A 20,616-nucleotide genomic window follows, 5' to 3' on the forward strand; every position below is an offset into this window, starting at 1 on the left:
AACTGGGACTACCCAAGAGCAGCTTTTTAGATAAACCTCCAGAGGCAGATTCACCAGGCGAGCACCCCCTGCCATTAACAGTGCCATCGTCAATGCGATCTGATTCTCCAGCTACTGAGTCTTCATCACAAGTGTCTCTGTGTACCTCAGATTCAGACAGGTGCCCTCGTTTATGTTTCTCTCCGAGGACCTGGTGAAAAGCCTCACTGAAGTGCTGCATGGAACTCAAGACCATCCCCTGCATGACGTCTGGCATAGAACGGTTCTCCTCACCAACCCTGGAGTTGTTTTCGTGGTGACGGGCTGCTTCTAGATTAATGCCAAAGCCATAGTCTGGCCTTTCATTTTCAGTTAAGTCCTCCTCCTCTTCCTCTTCCTCTTCTTCCTCTTCTTCCTCGTCCTCTTCTTCTTCCTCGTCCCCATTTTCTGGAATCATATTGGGGTCGTTTTCACTCTTAAACTTGGCCACGACAGATTTGAGAGCACTACTCGCACTGCCGACGAGATCACTGGTTCCAGGCTCTGGGGAGCTGGCTGTGGAGAGCCCGTCATCTGACTTGACGGTCATGGGGGAGGACTTGTGCATGTGTGTTTTCATGTGACGCTTTAGCTTGCTGGCCTGAGTGCATGCGTGGTCACAGAGGCTGCATTTGTAGGGTTTTTCTCCAGTGTGGCTTCTACGGTGTACTACTAAATTACTCTGAAACTTGAATGTTTTCCCACAAAATTCACAAGACTTGGATTTTATTGGAGGCTGGGAAGGAGGAGGGGCTGACTGAAGAGGAGGAAGGGGCGGTGTTGCCAGAAATGGTGGCTTGCTGCCTGGCTGGAATGGTTGCAGTAACCTTTGCATAGGGCTGGGCCGGCTTGGTGACAATGGTGGACTGGAGGTGTTTCCAGCTAACTCTCTAAGTCTCCTGGAGAAATCCATAGCTGGTGGCTCCATAGCCATGGGGTTCAGTCGCAGCACCCTGTCAAAGGCACTAGGGTGATGGGTTGCAAGAGCCATTTCTTCTGCACCCAGACGTTCTATGCGATGTGGATCCAAATGATGTCTGGGGGGAGGGCTAAACAAAGGAGGTGTGGGTGGAAAACGCCCTTCTCCAAGACCTGAAGCCTCTCTTGATACTGACCCAGGTATTCTTAGCAAGTTAAAAGGATTATTGTCTGCAATATGAATTCCGTGGAGTGGTGGCTGTGAAGGACATTCTGCACCTAGTCCTGATGGGATACCAACCCGCGGTGTCAGGGGACTTCCATGCTCGCTTTCTAAGTAGATTCTTAATCCGTGAGTATTCTGTGCGTGTTGCAAGAGAAACCATGCACTGTTGAAAGGCTGTTTACAAGTTGTACACGTGTAGCTGCTGGGCTCATCTTTACCTGCAAAATAATACCAACAGCAACATAAATGTTTAATCACTGAATTGCTTATCAATGATTGATGGTTGTTGGTTTTTTTCTTTCTAATCTTTCTTTTCCCCTAGCATTAAATCTAAACTGGAGAAACATAAATCTACTAATGAGTACTTATGGGGGAGGGGAGCTTGCACATTTAACCATATCAAATCTGAGCTGACTTCCTGCCTTTTTTCTTTCCCTAACAAACAGAGAGTATGTGAACAGGTAACAGTGTTAAAGATCCATCAAAAAAATGATTCAGTAAATTCATTCTAATTATGGCTCCACAGATACCTTGATCTTACTTCACTAATATGTAAAATGAAAAAAAAAATCATTACAAATAATTTTATGAAAGGTATAATGCAAAAACATATACATTGGTTCAAAGAAGCAGCCCAAAGTGCAACGATAGCTAAGGAAGATGAGAAATGTTAAATTATCATCCTTCTCATTATTCTGAGAGACTAACAATGTGTAGAAAATTAGACAACATCTCATGCCCTTAGCAGAGTGTCAGCTTCAAGTGGAAAAAAAGAAAAAAGAAAAAGAAAAAAGGATAACGAAGAAACAGAAAGATGCAGTTCAGCTAGTCAAATATCTGTACAGTAGCCAAGAGGCCTGGATGCACGCCCTGTTGGAGTCACATTATTTCTCTCGCCCTGAAAAGAATTTGAGGATGGTAAATGCCACTTTGGCAAGTAGCTAGCTAACTCTAATTCATGATAATTTATTTTCAGAGATAACCCGGACATTATAAAAGAGCAAGTGACTAATAAATAACTAAACAAAAAGCTAACTAATAATGGCACAAGAAAGCAGCCACAACTAAATATATTGCAAAATAAGGAAAATGAATGACTTCTGGAGGGTGGTAGGCAAGAGATCATATGAAATCTGAAGGAGGCAAGTGTATTTTTATTGAATGCTGTAATTTTAAGAATAATCCCATTTTGCCAGAGTAAGTATTTTTCACTGATAACTGTTGGTAAATTGAAATTAGAACAAAGATGAGAACAAAAATTAATGTTCAGTCCAACCTGACAGTTCTCATAGAGTTGCTAGCTAGTGATTTAAAAACAAAAGCTCTTGAGGTCTGCTCCGGAACAAAAATATAACCGTCTTCAAAAACAAGCCAGGCTTACAATGGTATTTGACTGCATAATGTACTCCTGGTCTGACCTGTAATTTACTTGACGATGCATTTATAATCTCACTCAATATAACCCACTCGTGGTTAAAACCTCTTTACAAAATTAGATGGTAGATGCCTAAATTAGGTTTCAAACAGTTGCCTAATGTGGAGGGGGAGGGAGGGAGCACAGAAAGATTTGGAAAGAAAATTTCGACATTAGTATCATTTTATCAGCAACCTTCTTGTTTTCCTCCTCACTTCAAAGAAGAAAAAGAAAAAGCTTTATAAGGCTATTTTCATTGTATAATGTATTGAATAATGATTTGTGAATATGACAGACAGGCAGCCTATAGTTCTGGCTATAGTGACCCATAGCCATTTTTCCTGGTGCCTTCAGGTTCCTCTATTATTATACATTTAGTCTGACAATCTGAATTGGATGAGTAAAAAGAGATTCAACCACTGATAGCAGGCATTTAACACTTTAGTCACTTAAAAAGCCCTTGGAATAATATTTAACATTTCATTCTTCAACTGAAGCCAGCATTTGAATAAAATGCACTACAGTGTTTAGCATGTACTGTGAATACAGGCATAGATAAATATTTAAATCTGTTGGAAATAGAACAAAATTCAATTGGACTTTCACATTCCTGTGCTCATAAAGACTTAAATGTGAAAATTTCCTTTATTTTGCTGTCATAAAGTGGAAATTTTTAACAATATACCGAAAGCTACATGATCAGGCTACAGTATGCTAACAATATAATGCTACCCTGCTTTTCTATTTTATATATTTAGGTCAGAGAAAATGGCACTTTATCTTATAATGAGGATACAACAAACAGTTTTCACTATCACATTTTAGTATTCCCATCAACTAGATATTCTAGATCATAAGGGCAGCTAGTGTAATCATAATGTCAATGAGAAGGGCTGTTACGTCTGAGACTAAAGATTACACGGAAAAAGCTGCTTTGAAACTGGTAATTATTACCAGTCCACTAATAGCAAATGATGCATTACAGTTTCACCATATAATCTGTATTTCACTCAGCTCCTACCAGTGCAGTATATTATATTATAGTGCTCACAAATTCTAAATTCCTAAAGTACAGTCATCAATAAATGTGTTACTTGCCATCATTTGCAAAATTACTTTGTTCATAACATCTTCGACTGTTATAAAGACTAGAATTGATTTCCTGCATGGCAAAAATTAGGGCTACATTGATTTACTGAAGTGTAAAATGTAATATTATTCTTCATTTGCTTTGAAGAAAAACAAGTTTTCAATTCACCATTCATGTTTGGTAATCAGGATAATCATTTAAATTTAAAGTAATGCTTATTTACATCACTTGTCTAATCTTAACCAATCTAACATTTTCAATGGAGCAATATAAAATAGGAAATAAGACAAAGCAGTGAAACAGTTAAAATCCACCAGTGATTTACCTCCTGCTTTGAAGAAACACAGTTTCTAATTTGTCTATTAGTGCTTGATTAATAATGAAGGCTACTGACTGACCATATTACCACCAAGAGGTATGTTCCAGTCTGATGCAGGCTTGCCAAACTTTGAGAATTATGGCAATAATCCACATACTACCACCAAAGGAGTGAGAGTTGTATTTAAACCATCACATTCTGGGCACAAAAGTCCCTGTTTTCTTAGAAGTCCCGAGTTTCTCATTCAGTCAGGCTAAGCTCCTGTTTTTGGACACTATGCTGCTCCCATTGAAGTCAATGACAAAACTCCCATTGACTTCAGTAGGAGTAGGGGCAGGCCCCAGAGCCTGCTCCCTCAATTATTATAGGCCCAATTTTACTCACACCAAGCAGTACTTTACTTCACGTGTTAGACCCATTCTTTTCAGTGCCATCAGTTGAAGGGCATGGTACTACTCATTCTTAATAAGGGTGACAGAATCAAGAACTAGAAGTAAATAAGTGAATAAACAAGTCAGGCCAAACCCTTGTTTTTACACACCCCTGACAAGCCAGAACCACAAGTGGAATCAAGGAGGCCCCAATCCTGCACCTCCAAAATGTATGGGGTTCAGTCATACTACTAAAGGTCTCCAACTCACTGAGGTGCATTAAGGGTATCACAGGGTGGGACCAGGATTCTCTCAGTGCATACCCCACTGACCCACCCAGACCCTATGCACCTCATGCCACTCAGATTATTGGTGATCCTGTAATAAACCTGGGTCTGGGGGTGTTGTGCGAGTGCTCTTGGTCTGGCCAGGATACATGCACTAAACTATTACTCAGTGCCCATTCTCAGGCTAAATCTGAAGAGAGATGGGTTATGGTTGAATTTGTTTCCAGTTACCCACTGTTCCGACATCCCCATGCAGAGCTCATGGTCACTAGAGGGACAAAGTGACAGATTAAACCTAAATGCAGCCCATATCCAACCCAGCCAAAGCAACCAAACAAATCAAAGGACACTGCTCAACAAATCAAACAGCTCTAGGCACTCTTGGATTTCTGCCTTGTCACTATTGCAGTACCCTGGCAGACCTCAGTATGCTCTAGCTGTCATCCCATCAACCCTACCTCAACAAAAAGATTATTGGACCAGAAGTCTGAGGGTCCATGGGCCAAGGCATGGCCTGGATCTTCACATTAATGGGTCCCACTATAGTCTACCCTGTTAGGGTCACTAGAGACACCATGAAATCCCACATAGAGGTGAGAAGTTAACACAGCCTAGGAAGGGAAAGATAGGCGGGATATGGGCATGAGTAAAGGCAGCAATTTGAGGGCATGTGATCATAAAACATAGAATCATTGAACCATAGGACTGGAAGGGACATCAAGAGGTCATCTAGTCCAGTCCTCTGCACTCACGGCAGGACTAAGTATTATCTAGACCAGTGGTGGCCAACCTGTGGCTCCGGAGCTGCATGCCGCTCTTCAGAAGTTAATATGCGACTCCTTACCTAGGCACTGATTCTGGAGCTGGAGCTATAGATGCTAACTTCCAATGTGCTGGGGGGTGCTCACTGCTCAACCCCCTGCTCTGCCCCAAGCCCTGCCCCCACTCCACCCCTTCCCCCAAGGCCCTTTCCCCTGAGCCTGCCATGCCCTCGCTCCTCCTCCCTCCCCCCCCAATAGCCTCCTGCACACATGAAACAGTTGATTGTGGGAGGAGAGGGGAGTAGGCGCTGATTAGTGGGGGCTGCTGGCAGGCAGGAGGCACTGGGGTCTGGGGAGCGGATGTGGGGGCTGCTGACATATTACTGTGACTCTTTGGCAATGTACATTGGTAAATTCTGGCTCCTTCTCAGGCTCAGGTTGGCCACTCTGGTCTAGTCCATTCCTGATAGGTATTTGTCTAACTTGCTCTTAAAAATCTCCAATGATGGAGAGGAGGAACATGAGAGGAGGAAACTGGACAGAAGTCCCACAAAACCTGAAGGCTGGTTCAGGCACTGAATTGCGAGTGTGATACATGATGCTATCGCATGCCAAGCAGTGCTGCAATTCCATCTTGCAGCATTGTACTGATTTGGATGAGATCGGCAGAAATACCCCCATTTTCCTGTCATATAGGATAGTCTAGAGAGAGAGCTCCACCAAACACACCTTGGACTAAAGCAGGACTTGAGCCCAAGTCAGTGTGGAAAGACTACTGTATTAACCCACTGCTAACCCAGACAAGTTTTCAGGAGAACTTGTGAAACTGAAAAAGAAACCTTTGTAATTTCCTTCATGATTTTTTTAAAAATACACTCATTTTGAGTTCAGCTCTGAGGCAATGAACACGTATTTCTGCAAAGATATTTTCAGAGGAGGAGCCACTTCCATTGTGCACATGGAGAAACCATGATCTCCAGCCTGAGGGCTCCCAGAGCTCTGGGACACTCTCCTGTGGAATCCAAGTCCCAGGGTGTAGTCTCAGGCACAGCACACAGAGTGCTGATCGGAAACACACACAACAGCTCAGAGAGTGTTGGCTCAATGGACTGGAGACAGCTGGGTTTTTCTCTGCCCTACCAAAGAAACAGAAGGAGGGAGAGAGAAGAAAAGCACTTCACTTTCACTCCTAACAGCCTCTAACGGGATGAGGACAGAGAGGAGATACTGGGCCAGATTCTGGCTTATGCTATAGCTTCTCTGAGCTGTGCCCCTCCCATCAGCCTTCCTGATGTAGAGGGCATGTTAGGAGTGGGAGGGGGTGTGGCCGGATCATGCTGTTCTCCAGTGTTCCCTGGACAGAATGGCCCCTTGCAGGCCCTTACATGCCAACCTAAGTTAGAGTAGTTGAGTGGCTGCTCTAACTCAAGCTGGTGGCCAAAGAGGACTCAGCAGCTCTGGGAAGCACAAAGTTAGCATGCTACCACCTTTTCCCCCTTACCCACTTTGCAGCTGCACCGAGCAGAACTCCATCTCAGTGGAGGATCTAGCGCACTGTGGACAAGAAAATTGCATAGAGTAACAAAAGAATTGTGTTAAGAGGCCTTGATATTGCATTGTGAGGTTTACATCATCAAACTGCTGCATCAGCCTAGATGACAGATCACCATGACATGCTGCACCAACGCAAATAGCACCATGCAGTGCCGGTGCATTGCTCTGTGGCTTTGTGGCTGTCTGAGACACTGTTCATTAATGAAATAAACTCTTCTGTCCCACAACTAGGAGAATTACTGTATTGCAGGGATTCTACGTAAAAAATAAACACAATGGGCTAAATTCAACCCTGGCCCAATAACATCACTGGCCCAATTTCTTTAGAAAAATATCAAATAAACATTTTACTTGAAGACAATCACCTATTTACTTTACATCTCATCCAGCGAATTATTAGCTATAGATCTTAAGAAATTGCATTGCACTTTCGTAGAACAGTATTTAGCATTTCTAAAATAATAGTTCCATCTCCCTAAAATAATAACAAAACTTCAGTCCTTGACCTCCCCCCTCCCACCCCAAATAAAGAGGTGATTTAACTGGGGAATGTGTGGGTGACAGATTTAAACTCCTGATCTGAAAAATGTTAACAAGTGAATGGAATGTATATTGGCATTTGAGTGCCTTTAAGGGCAGTCCACGCATTTACTTAATAAGATATGAAGGCGCATCTGCTTTTAGCACTAAACAGACATTTTAAAAAGACATTTATTCTTTGCTGTACTCACAAATGTATTTAATGGAGCAAATGTGAATGCTTTACACTGCTACCTGAGTCAAAGGAAGCTGACATCCAGAAGCACAATATAGTTGACTCTGAACCAGAGCCATAGGCATGTCCACAGCCACCAGCAGCGGAGCCAGACAAGGAGCTGGGGAAGAAGCCAGCCGGGAAGAGAAGCTGTCAGGTAGATGCCACTGCTGGAAAAAATTTCATTCTGGAGCTAGGCATATGAATGCTTCCAGTGCCAAGTGAGTAATGGAATAATATGCATGTGTATGTCAGTGGGCTTGGGAAGCGCTTCCTTCAATTCTTAAAAGTAAAAGCTAGATCCATAAAAGCTTATCACAGCACATACGCATCTCTGGACATTCTACAAGCCATAACAATTAAAGGACAAATGCGGAGTGACTGGAGGTTCCGCATCCACAATGCGGAAGTTAATTTGTGCAGGACCCCAAATTGGGGCACTTAACATGGACACAATACACAACCTATGATAGGGCATCATATGGGCTGGCCACATTCTGTTCCAGAATACCCTATAGTAGAAGAAATACAAACTTCAGTCCATCATCTGGCAGAATTTTCACAAGAAAAAACACAAAGGAGGATAGTAAAACGGGAGGAACAGACTATGTGCCAGTGGAGATTGCAAAGCATTCCATTTACAGCCATCGACATTCCCCTTGGCCAAATTTTGGTCCCAGTGAAGTCAATGGCAAATCTACCAAACTCCAGATGGACCAGGATATGGGACTCTACACTTCTGGGAGATGTTGAAAATGAGTTGGTACAGGTAGGCCTGGCATTTCAACAATCCCAGTAGGAGAGCCATTTCACTGTATCCCAGTAACTCCCATCCTGAAAAGGGATGCACATGGAGGAAACCTCTGCAAGGTTCCCCTTTCCCAGAGTTATCTCCATTGGTGGGGTGGGTCTGCCCCTCTGCAGAAGAAGCAGTGGCTCTAGCCCCCAAACCATTCGGGGTTCTGTGACTTCATGCTGACTCTGAGCGCTTGTCTACACCGGAAACACTACAGCTGCCGCAGCCGGCTATAGCGCTTCAATGTAGACACTGCCTATGCCAATGGGAGGGGTTCTCCCATTCACCTCCCTCAGAGAACTCTTCCATCGACGTAGCGCTATCTACAGCAGGGATTAGGTTAACTACATCGCTCTGGAGTGTGGATTTTTCACACCCCTGAGCAACATAACTGGGTTGACCTAACTTTTTAGTGTCGACCAGGCCAGAGGCTCCAAAAGGAATAGCAGCTCAGCCCCATGCTCCACTGCAGCCGGTGCTGCCTGGGGTTCTTCAGCCATTGGGACGTGAAGGGGTATCCCACTGAGGGGAGGGCACAGAAAGTATAACAGAGCCTGAATTCAGTAACTTTTACAATGGCATTTGCTCTGAGTGCCAGGGGAGACAATGTGCATCCCTGCCAAGACCTGCCTTCAGCCAAACCACCTCTCCATGTACGAAGCCTCAGAGGATGCTGCAGAAACCCAGGGAGAGGTGAGATCCACACATGAATCTGCGAAAAATTATTCTTCTCCAACTCCCTGAGATGTGCTAAGCACCCAAGTCTCATGGGACTTGTGCTCAGCACCTCTTAGGATAATGGCAGAAATCTGAAGTAGTGCCAGAGACTCCAGACTCGCTCTACTTTTACATTGGTGTAAATGAGATCAGAATTAGGTCTGCCATGATCATTTGGACAGTTTCCAATTTCCCAAGTCTAAAGGGTATGTAAAAGGGTGTCAGGCCCTAGTGATGTAGTGTACTATGCTCTGTTGCTGTGGTTGGTTTGTGGGGATTATGAAAGGAAAAAAATGTGTTTTGATCATGGACAAATATTGTGGTCTCAGTTTTCAAAAGGAGGCTGTTTTTTCAGGGGAGGAGGACTCACTTTCTGGTGTCTAACTGGAGACACCTTGACAAGGCTTGATTTCCCAAAAGCAATGAACCCCCACCAACTGAGGCCTTTGCATGTTTTCCGTGAGCTTAGCAGTAAGAGCACATGAAAGCGTTGTCATTACAGCCCGTAGTGGTGGGGCCTTTAGTGCAAAATATACCTTGTTCTCCTCATAAAACGTACACTTGCCAAGCAAAACTGGGGTTTATAGGACAAGGTTCTTTTCATCACAAGGTTACGTACTAGTAAGTTACTACAATAGTGTGTTGCTCTTGTAGGCTCCTGCATAGATCACATGTATCTTTTGTTATCAGAGATGCAAAAAATAGAATGTTACTGGGACATGAATATGTGAAAATTATAACAAATACTTTTCCACCCTCCTCCCCTCTTCACAAAAAAAATTGAGGAACAGTTTGAACCTAAACCAGAATTTCTTTATTCTGCTTTAATATCAAATGATTGCTTGCTTTTAGGCTGATAAATTTTGGATCATTACAGTATTTAAGAGGGTGGAGGGGAAACAGAGTTAATTGTTACCACTTGTATTTGATTCATCTCTTCTCCATCTGGCTTGTCAAATATCTTTCCTTTGGAAATGCATGCTGTTGAAATCCCGCAACTAAAACTTCAGAACTAAAACTACTGGGACACAGGAAGCTAACAGAGACTGAAGATAGATATGCTCAATCTGGGTATGTCTACACTACAGAGGGGACCATGCCTCCCAGACATACACTACCTCGCCAAAAGCATCAGTGGCACAGGCTAGCTGCCTGAGTACAAGCTGCCCCTCTGGGTCCGAGTTGAGGTAACCAGCCCATGCCACCACCCATACCGCAACATCCAAGCTGCTATTTTTACCATGCTAGCTCGAGTGGAGGCATGCCCAGGCTGGAAGGCATGCTCCCAACAGCATTGTAGATGTACCCTCTGTGTCTTCTGCAACTTACTTCTGTTTGTAAGCACTGAGGGCAAAATACCCACTTTTCGTAAGTCACCTTTTCCTAGTAGTTAGCAGCATTGACTTAGACAAGGGAAACTGTAATTGTTCAATGAATTTTTTTTCTTTAGTTAACTGAATACTGATTTTTCTTTATGATTGAGCAGATTGCAAAAGACACATTATTATACTGGCCCATCATAAATGGATTAGAGGTGGCTGTGGGTTTTGTTGGTGGTGGTATGTTTTGTTTTGTTGGGGGGTTTTGGGGGCAAGGGGGTCATTTCTCTGTAACCTATACATTTATCATTTCTGTATACCAACATATTTTTTTGGCAGGAGGGCCTTTAGTAAATATTGGGCCTGATTCACTACTCTATTATACTACTGTGACTCCATTGACTTCAACACTGGTGTAACAGAGCAGTGATTCATGTCTATTAATTAATTATTATCATCATCATTAAATGTTAACGGAAAAACACAAGTAAGACTCGTGAGAAAATTATGCAGCACCAGATCAGGATGAACAAGTACAGTTTCTAGTGTATATATATACATATATATATAAAAAAGAAAACTACAAGAATTGGAAAGTAAAGTCCACTAGTGACTGATTATAAACAAAAGTGAAACTGAGCAGTAGAAATGATTGAAAAACAACAAACAATTTTGTGCTAAATGTCAAAATCTGAAAGTTGTTTCATTTTGTAGGAGTCAAAGTGGCCCCACGTTTTGTTTTTCATGAACTTTTCCATGACCTTTTGATCCATATTTTATTGAGGACTTCGGCAAAATCGCCACTGAAATGTTTAATTATCTGAAACTCATTACTTCTTACTAGAAGCCAAGATTTTGTGAAATGAAAAATTTCTAAAATGATTTCAATAAAAATTTCAAGAAAGATGTCGCAGATTTTGATCATTTCAATAATTTTTTGAAAAATGTTTTGTTCTCAAAAAAGGCCATTTTTTTACACCAAAAAATCTTTTTGTGAGAAAAGGTTTGACCAGTTTTACAGATATTTTATTTTTATTGTCCAAACTGAAAAAATACAAGCAACATAAATGATAAAAAAGCAAATAATGGTGGTAATTATCTTTCTATTTTAATATCTGGACGGATGACTTAGCAGACAAGGATTTTATATTTAAACAAAATATTACTTTTAAACTGATTATATCTCTTTACATTTCCCGATGACAGTATTATTTGGCCTTCTCTCATACAGAGCCTAAAGTATTACTATTCTGTTCTGTTCAGATTCTTCTGCCACGCCTATCACTCTGGTATTTGAGTGCCTTTCACTTGTGCTGCAGAACAGCTACTACTAATTCATTAGGAGGAAAAAACAGGCTTACAGGGCACAGGTAGGAAAGACTATGCCTTTCATTCCTTCTCTGTGGAATAGGAACACAAACAGACAGGATGCTACTTGCAGTAAGGTGACTCCCTGAAGAATATCCAAACAGAGAATTCCTAAGTCAATCCAATAAACACCCAAGCACCAACAGCTCAAGCAGCCACAAGTCTATTTTCCCGGACTCCCCTGCCTTTACCTTTGTCCAGGGAAAGCAGACTTCTGCCTATTTAAGGTGCAGCCCTTATGGCAAACCGACATTCTTTCTGCAGGGGAAGAGGCTGACAGCTTCCAAGTTAAAGGGGTGTGGCCGTGCAGGAGTCGGGCTGCAATTTGATAATGGTTTACTATTTAAAGTTAGACAGCAGCAGCATTATCGGGAAGTCAAAGAAAAACAGAACCTATCGTCTGCCATACGTTTAAAGTCTAACAGACTGGAAAGGAAAATGAGAGTTATTTGGAGCGAAGGTAAGAATGGGGAGGGGGCTAGGAAAAGGAACAAGGAATGGGTATGTTCCCTCTAATGCTATCTCTTCTTTCCAAAAGAACAACTACTCAGCGTCATCAAAGAGCAAACGGGCAAGAGCTCTATGGACATCTAATTAACGATAAAGTGTTAATTTCTTATTTCTTATTTAATTTCTAATTTCCCACTTCTCTTCTCAGCTCTGCAAGCACAAGGTCTGGATCCAAAGCCCACTGAAGGCAATGGAAAGACCTCCAGTCAGTGGGATGTGGAGTAAGCCCTACACCAGGAGTAACATCAGTGAAGTTAACAAAAAAACACTGGTGTAAAACTGATGTGAGAGAAGAATCAGAATTATTTTCACAAGAAGCGTAACCTGTGTTTACACCTCACATAGTAGCAGAGAAAAAAAGCTGCTTAAATAAGCATACATTTAGCTTTGGGCCAATGCCCATTGGAGTCAATGGAAAGACTCCAGTCCATTCCAATGTGTGTGGGATCACGTCCTTCCAGGAAAAATGGAAAGTTTGTGGGTGGACATTTTACTTCCAGTGTCAAAATACTTTGTATTTTTTCTTACTCACTTAAAAAAAATCCCTACTAAACCCTAATTTTACACAAAGACCAGAACTGAAACTGATCTCTTGCTTGAGCTGTAGGGCTTGGCAAACAGGAGATGGCTTCTGCTGTCCCTCAGGAGCATCGTAGGGCTGCCAGTCATACTGGCCTGACCTCAATGTCTGTCACCATTTTCAAGGTGATGATTATCTGGCTACAAAAAAAACTGCTTCAGGCTCCAACTTGGCAAGGAAGATGCCAGTCTGGGAGTGATTTTGTGTTTTTTAAAACTTGTGGGTTGAAATCTGTCACTTTTCGATTACCAGTGAATGGAAACAAATTGCAGTTGGTGGGTTCAGACAACAATTTGGAGCTTATAATTCAACTTTGAAATAAATTGTAAAAGAAATTTCTCAAACAAATAAGATCTGGCAAACAAAAGTAGTTTGTACTTAAATACTAAGGTCACAGAGAAATACAAATAATATAGAAAGACAGACAGACTTCAACATATGCACTCCCATTAATTCAAAATATAAACTATAGAGTCTAATATTGGACTATATCGTACCATCAGATTTGTAAGCAGAACTCATTATTGATATAATCTGGCCCACGACTTCTAAAATAATTCACAAAGTGATCAAACCCTGACGTGCAGATTCTTTTCCAGCTCTCTTCCAACTGACTTTAACGGGATGACTCGCATGAGTAAGGATTTTCCGGGACTGGGCCCATAGTCCCTAATGCCATCTGATCACTTTTGCTATTTAAAAAGACAAAAATGATTATTACTGTTGCAATGACTAAGTTTTCCCAGTATGGGTTTTCTTTTTCCTTTAAAATTTTGTAATCATTTTAAATTAATGGACTTTTAAACAGAAGTGACACCCAAATGGCCTTAACAAAAACTCCTCTAGCTAGATCTACATGCAACAGACAGATACATTCTCCTTCAGGTCTATCAGGTCAATGATCCATCAACTAAGAAATCTCATGTAAGCCTTGACCCGATAGAGCATCAAAGCTCCTTCAAAGCAGTCACCCGATTATGCAGCAAACAATACCCTGTGTCAACAGTCCATAATTATGTATTTACCCAATGGCTGTTAGGGACAATCAAGTTAATAATTCACTTTTTAAATACAGTGTAATTATATAGTTACAGAGAAGTTCCAAATAATTGTGCTCGTTCTCATACACCTAAATGATTAATTGTTTCCTATTTTTCTTTCTGGTAGTTCCCTTTTTCATTTAGTCTTTTCTTCCCTTCTAACAGCAACAGTACTGAACCTGAATACCAGGCAGAGAATACTAAAGCATAAAAATGCATATTAAAATGATGCTAACAGTTAATTGCTGCAAGTTTTATTCAAGAGACAGTATGGTCTAATGGATAGGGTGTAGACTAGCATGCAGGAGATGAGTTCTAGACTCTGCCATTCACCTACTGTGTGACATTAGGCCAGGCTCTTTACCTTTGTTTTGTTAATTTAGAATGCAAGCTCTTCAGAGGAAGGACTATCTATACAGCCTTCAGCACAGAGGGGTCATGATCACTAGGTGCTACTATAATACAAATAATTATAGTAAAACAAAACTTTAATTGACATAAATAGGAGGACTACAAGATTTGATGATAAAGTTATGTGGGCAAATTTTTGGCCATGAGTAAAAAGGGACCACCACAAAAATGTCAATGCTCCCGTTTCACACACATGGGAAAACTGCATGCTGCAAGTGCAAATGGATGGGATGTCTTGGAGTGTGTACACAAAGGCCCATTTGCACTCACCAATGTAGATGCACAGTGGCAGCACCCAGAAAATTTGGTCCTATGGGTTTGAGTTATCTCATGAAAGCAAGAAATACATCCATGTTGTCATGCCCATCCTTCACTAACTGTTTTTGTTCGGAGGTACAAAGCCATATATGATGATGACACCTAAGAACATGCAATGTTTTCTGACCTCAGCAACATCTCAGCACAACACAGAGGGAAAGGCAGATCTAGATTTCTAGCCTTTCATTCCATATTCCCTTTTTTCTAAAAGTTTAAGTCCCAACCTTTACATTATTTTGTTTAGAAATGGCTAATACTGTTATTTTAGTTTTAATTATTATTTATATTAATTATATTAATAGCCCATGTACCATATATGTGTAACAAAATATCTTCTCACAAATAAAGGATCAGAAACATAGTCACATGATTTTGTATTAATCAGCATAACTACTAGTGCTTTACAACCCAATTAAACTCTATGGGAAATTGCTGAAGGACGCTAATGCAATACACTGGGCACTCCTGGAGAAATCGAACGGAGATGACATTTTAAAACCACTCAATCTCTGCTCACTGGGAGAGACACTGGACGGAATATTCACACCACTGGTCACTGTTAGAGCAACTTGGAGTAAGTACATTGGAGTAAATCTATATAGAAGTAGTGCCCATCCCTTATTGCCTTTATTTATTTATTTTTGTAGAGAATGCACTGAAACACTTTACATGTCATTTTCTATTTCTCTGATGTCATCCCAGATTTTGTTAAATAAATATAAAATTCTTTCACCTATGAATAGGCTTTTTGTATTACACTTTTAAAGCAGAGAGTTGCATGGCACACTGTGTTTTGTTAGTAAACATAACAGAACAAATTTATCCCTAGTGTATTAAGTTAATGGAGTTACACCTGAGATGAATTTAGCCCAATACACTCACTCAGGAGGCAGCTGGAATATTGCTGCTTGTCATACTTGATCACAAGGCAGGGCTTGCATGACTGTCTGGGCTAGGACCCTATTGCCCTTCTGCACCTGCTAGTCCTAGGAAACCAGTACTGAGGAGAGTGCCCATTGCATCCATAGCATAGTAGTTGCCACTCCTGGAGGCAGTGTTCTGAATGTCTGAGCATTCCACAACCAAGGCTACGTCTACACAGCAAATGAAGGTATGATTGTAGCGCAGGTAGGTATAGCCACACTAGCTTTGATCGAGTTAATGCGGGTAACACTAGTAGTGAAGCTGTGGCAGTGTGGACTTCTGCATGAGCTAGCTCCCCAGCTCAAGCCTGCCAGGGACCCTGGGTACATATTCAGGATGCTAGCCCATGCCACCATGTCTTCACTACAATCGTTACCCATACTCGCTAGGTTAAAGCTAATGTGGGTATGCCCGTGCTACGATTACATCTTCCCTTGGCTGTAATGCCACTGATTGCTGCCCCACAGTGCTCCATTGCGGCTGCAAAAGCCACATTCTCGCCAAGGCTGGGGATGGGTATTGTGAGCTGCACTGACAAAGGTGACATTCTGTGGGGAGAAGTTCTGGTACATATAGAGGCCCTGGTGCTGCTCAAACAAGCTGTGGAACTCAATTTACCCAGTTAAATGTTCTCAGTGCCAAAGTTTTAAGGTAAAATGCTCACCTTAGAATAACGTTGATCTAATTTTTTCAGACTAGATTGGGCTTGCTTTTGTAGATCATAATTCTAATTGAGGGTCAACTTCAGGATTTGGGTGAATAAAGCTTGGGACCCTCCCCATCTTCTCAATCTCTTCTTCCCCCACATTCCCAAACAGATCCTCTAAATCTCTCCTTCCCTCTTGTAATGCCCCTCCTCCGCTTCAGTTTCCCCTTCCTCACCAATCAGTGCACTAAGACAGCAGCAGACTCCACCAGCCCAGGTTTACTCTGGCACCATCTGACAAACTGAGCCATCTTGGCCAGGGGTTCTGCAGGTCCCCAGAATCAGTATCTCTGGCCACAGATCATCTATTGGAAAGGCAAAGCCTTATTATGTCCCTGAACAAGTTCAGTGTCACTAAAGGAGCTGCAATTACAGCAAGAGCTGCACCTGACCCTTACAGAAGCCAGTTTTGTACTTGCACAACAGAGTATTAGGAGAGTTGTTAATTTTTTCTTTGTAAATAGGACAAAAGATATCATAAAGTTCTATGGTCTTGTTTGTATTATTCTGCCTCCTCTTTGTAATCTAAGACTCCTTGAAGTTGAAAATGATATAATGCTCAGGATACGTGGGGTTTAGGGAATGTGAGAATGAAGGAATTTCTATAGCTTTACTGCATTTTCAGGGCACACTGAGTATTTACCATATATCCAGTCAAGGAACACAAAAGGGGCATTTGAAAATTCAGTGCTTCAGGAGTTTAAAGTCACAGAAAGGAAGATAAAGAGAAGAATTTCTTATTTATAGATTTGCAGATGAAATCCAATGAAAACATACCAAAAAATGCTTCTTTATGTCAGTATGGCTGATTCAATTTCCAGGCTTGCAAGGTCTCCTCTATCTAAGTACTACCCGACCCCAATAACATACTGTGATCCAAGGTTAAGATCTGTTTCCTTACAACAGTGCAGAAAGCTGTTGTTTCAGTTGCGGCTGCAGAATTCAAGCTTTGAAGGACAAGTTAGTACCAAACTACATTTAACTGGATTCAGTTCATCTGATTATATAGTGCCTTGCTTTCTGGAATATGTAATCATCTCTTTCTGATGACATTTTAAATATCCAACTAGATAAATAATTGCAGCAATAATTGATAGCTGAGTTAAACTGGAAGATTATTGATTGGCACAGTACCCACTGAAACAAATGTTCATCTTTCAAACATTACAGTAAGGATGCTTAAATCTAACTTTTGCAGCTAAATGGTAAAAATCTGATTTACTGATAAAGCCATTGGAAGACAATATGCACTTTGGGATTTGATTACTTTGTGAAATTTTTTAGAAGAAAAATTAGGCATCGTGATTTATTATATATTTCATTTCAATAATTACAAGGATATGGATAAGTAGTTGAATATAAACACATGCAGAGAAGTTCCAAAGAGTTGTTCATTAACTCTCTTCCTTCCTGAATGGTATTTATCTGCTCTTTATTACTACTTACATATGAGTCTATCCTGCCATCTTTCTGCGCGTGCCGTATGTCTGTCTCTTTACCAGTGTTGGGAGTTACATAATCAAGTCAGCAGCAAGTTCCCCGCATCACCTTCTGTACAGATGTTCCAGTGTGCATGACGGAGCCAGTTTAAATATTTATCCTCTTAGCAGACTATGAATAAAGTTGAAAGGAGAAGCTCAGATTCTGCAGGCCTAAACTGGTGTAAATCAGGAGCAATTCCACTGAAGTCAGTGGAGTTACACCACCGTAAAAACAGAATGAATGAGATCAGAACCCAGCAGATCTATAGATACCAAATTTTTGAGGGTTAAAACTACATCTCACATCTTGCAAAAACAGGTGCTTGAGTCTACATTTTTTTTTTTAAATAACAGAATGACATCAACTCGGCAACCCTTCCTTGTTCGCTATGGGGTAGAAGGATGAAGCGAATCTGTACAATGTACTGGTTGAAAAGAATCATGACTAAACAACATGGATGCTCATGTGTGAGAAATGACAAGCAAATGAGCTGCCTGACTAAGAGAAGTGGAGCCATTGTGAGGTAAAACCTGAAATTAGGAAAAAGCACCAGAATATTTGAGCAGGGAACAAAGAATATATATTCAGAGTAAGAGATGAAAAATGCACTGAAATGTTTTGAAACTGAGCCATTATAAGCTGATTTAGTCTCATAGCTACTGTTAAAAATCAGAAGCTTGTTAGATGTAATGATTATCTGCGCCTTGACACTTAAGGCATATGAGGGGGCTTGTCAAGCGGCTTTGCTCTAATTTAGAGATCCTCAGTTAATTAGAAAGCCCTCAGATTTTCTGCAAATGCGGGTCACTATCGACAGCTCATGCTTTTGATGCTTTTCCATGTGACAGTTGTTGGACTGACCTTCCACAAGCTGGCAGGGTTGTCCAGACTTTTACAGTGTCAGGGAATTCAATCACTCCTGCCAGCTTAAGCAAGAAGTTACAAGTAAGGTTACTGTACTCGTATACTGTGTTTCCTCACATTAAACAAAAGCTGATGAAATCGGCATTCGCTTACCACTATAAATAGCTCTAATTTCCATTTTTTTTTTCTTAGTGGGTGTCACATTCAGCCCAAACTTCAGGGTACTCGTTTATTTAAAAATCTCGCCGAGCCGCACTCATGAGAAAGGGAAGTGTTTTACGGAGACTGATTTGCTTGCACTGAAACTGCAGCAATTGTGGAACAGAAACCCCTCTTTGATTTTTGCTTCCTGATTTCTACATCAGGTATCAGAGGCTGCACCTGCACCGAGATTGAGTCCATGTTTTTATTGCAGACCACATTTGCAGAGGGGGAAGGTCATAAATCAGACACACAAAAGGCTCAGTGTACTAACTGCTTAGCCCAGTAGTGAATTGTTGTTGTGTTTCTCTAAGTGAAGAAACAATTGGAGAGTTCAGTGTTAAATTATACAGGCAGGTAAACTAAACTTGAAGGCCCAGTTCTGGTCCCACTGAAGGCAATGGGAGCTTTGTATTTGTTTATTTGCTCTGTATGTGTGTGCATGCATGCTTGCTGCTTGGATTTTTAAATAATGAAATGTGTCATGTGACTCGTCTAGGGAATGATCTAATTGTTACTGGAAACTTATTAAAATAGAAAAGGTGTGTAACTCGGAAAATAATCTATTGCTCATACACAGTGATCACTATTTTAAGGCCTGCTCCTGCTCCCCTTGGGCCCGATTCACTGTGTTGTGTGCTTTTGTATTCATGCAAAGTGAATGCCAAGCAGAGTGGTGGCATATCATATCCACTTTGCACTTGCATGAATGACTACACAATGTGCAGAGTAATAGTGAATTGGGTTCACTTTGTTCAGCGGGTGTGACACCAGGCCCTAAAATAGCTCTTACTATTACAGCACCAGGTAAAGAATCAGTGTTTATGAAGCTGTCTAAACAGAGACTTTCAAGACAAAGCAAATACATATTTGTAGAAACTGTATTTACATAAACAAGAATAAAAGCTCCAAAGCTGCGCCTTACTCCTGACCACGGAGTGAGTCTGAGGAGCTGCTCCATGCCCAGTTAGATAACCACACCTTGTCCAGGAAAGGGGTTGCTGGGACACAAACCAACACAAGGTTCTCCCACACCACCTGCTAGCCGTCAATCCACAGTCGAACTGGGGCCTGGCAAGACAGAGTTCCTTGTTCATGCAGGAACTTGCATTTTTTACAACTCTTTCAATGTGCATCTTTATCTGACAGTTATTGTTGTTTTGACTTTCAGACACAACTTGGGAGAAAGAAATTGAAATGCAAAACTGGAGGGAACCTTTCTTAACAACAACAACAAATTTAAAACCTCTTTATGGAAATACAAGAAATAAAGCTGAAAGTTGTGGTGAAACTCCCATGGCTCCATGACATGCGACAGTCACACAGTGAATCAGTGGCAGACACTAGAAGATTAACCTTCGGGAACAGTACAGCATTGGCAGAGAAATGGATGAGATGATCTAATAGATATTTTCCACCACTAATATGATTCGGCAATGATTTCACATAGATCTCTACATTATCTCAGCCTTTAGAAATAAATGTGTTGTCTGATCTTTCCCCTTCTAACTCAAACGTAACACATACATTAATAAATTGCAAGCTGGGCCCACTGCTGCTGTTCTTGTAGTCAAAACTTTTGCAGTGATATATAGATAGATAGATTTAACTAAAAGAAAAGGAGTACTTGTGGCACCTTAGAGACTAACCAATTTATTTGAGCATGAG

At 41.2% G+C, this 20,616-nt stretch overlaps 1 protein-coding gene and 1 long non-coding RNA gene across 6 annotated transcripts in view; one reads left to right on the forward strand and one right to left on the reverse strand.

The window, feature by feature from the left end:
• BCL11A (BCL11 transcription factor A) overlaps window positions 1-20,616 on the reverse strand; it is a 101,622-nt gene that overhangs the window by 12,295 nt on the left and 68,711 nt on the right. For 3 of the 5 annotated variants that reach the window (XM_077813973.1, XM_077813970.1, XM_077813969.1), the window contains exon 3: window positions 1-1,380. This exon is cut by the window's left edge. In XM_077813973.1, the coding sequence (XP_077670099.1) occupies window positions 1-1,380 (1,380 nt within the window). Of the gene's footprint in view, window positions 1,381-13,499; window positions 13,695-20,616 lie in introns of all 5 variants that reach the window. The other 2 variants (XM_077813971.1, XM_077813972.1) reach the window with 2 other exon arrangements.
• LOC144263190 (uncharacterized) lies at window positions 12,240-20,457 on the forward strand. Its single transcript, XR_013345762.1, has 3 exons — window positions 12,240-12,372; window positions 18,237-18,406; window positions 20,120-20,457. It is a non-coding gene; the product is annotated as an uncharacterized LOC144263190 (long non-coding RNA).

The sequence above is a fragment of the Eretmochelys imbricata genome, chromosome 3 (genome assembly GCF_965152235.1).
Source record: "Eretmochelys imbricata isolate rEreImb1 chromosome 3, rEreImb1.hap1, whole genome shotgun sequence".
Lineage (NCBI taxonomy): Eukaryota > Metazoa > Chordata > Testudines > Cheloniidae > Eretmochelys > Eretmochelys imbricata.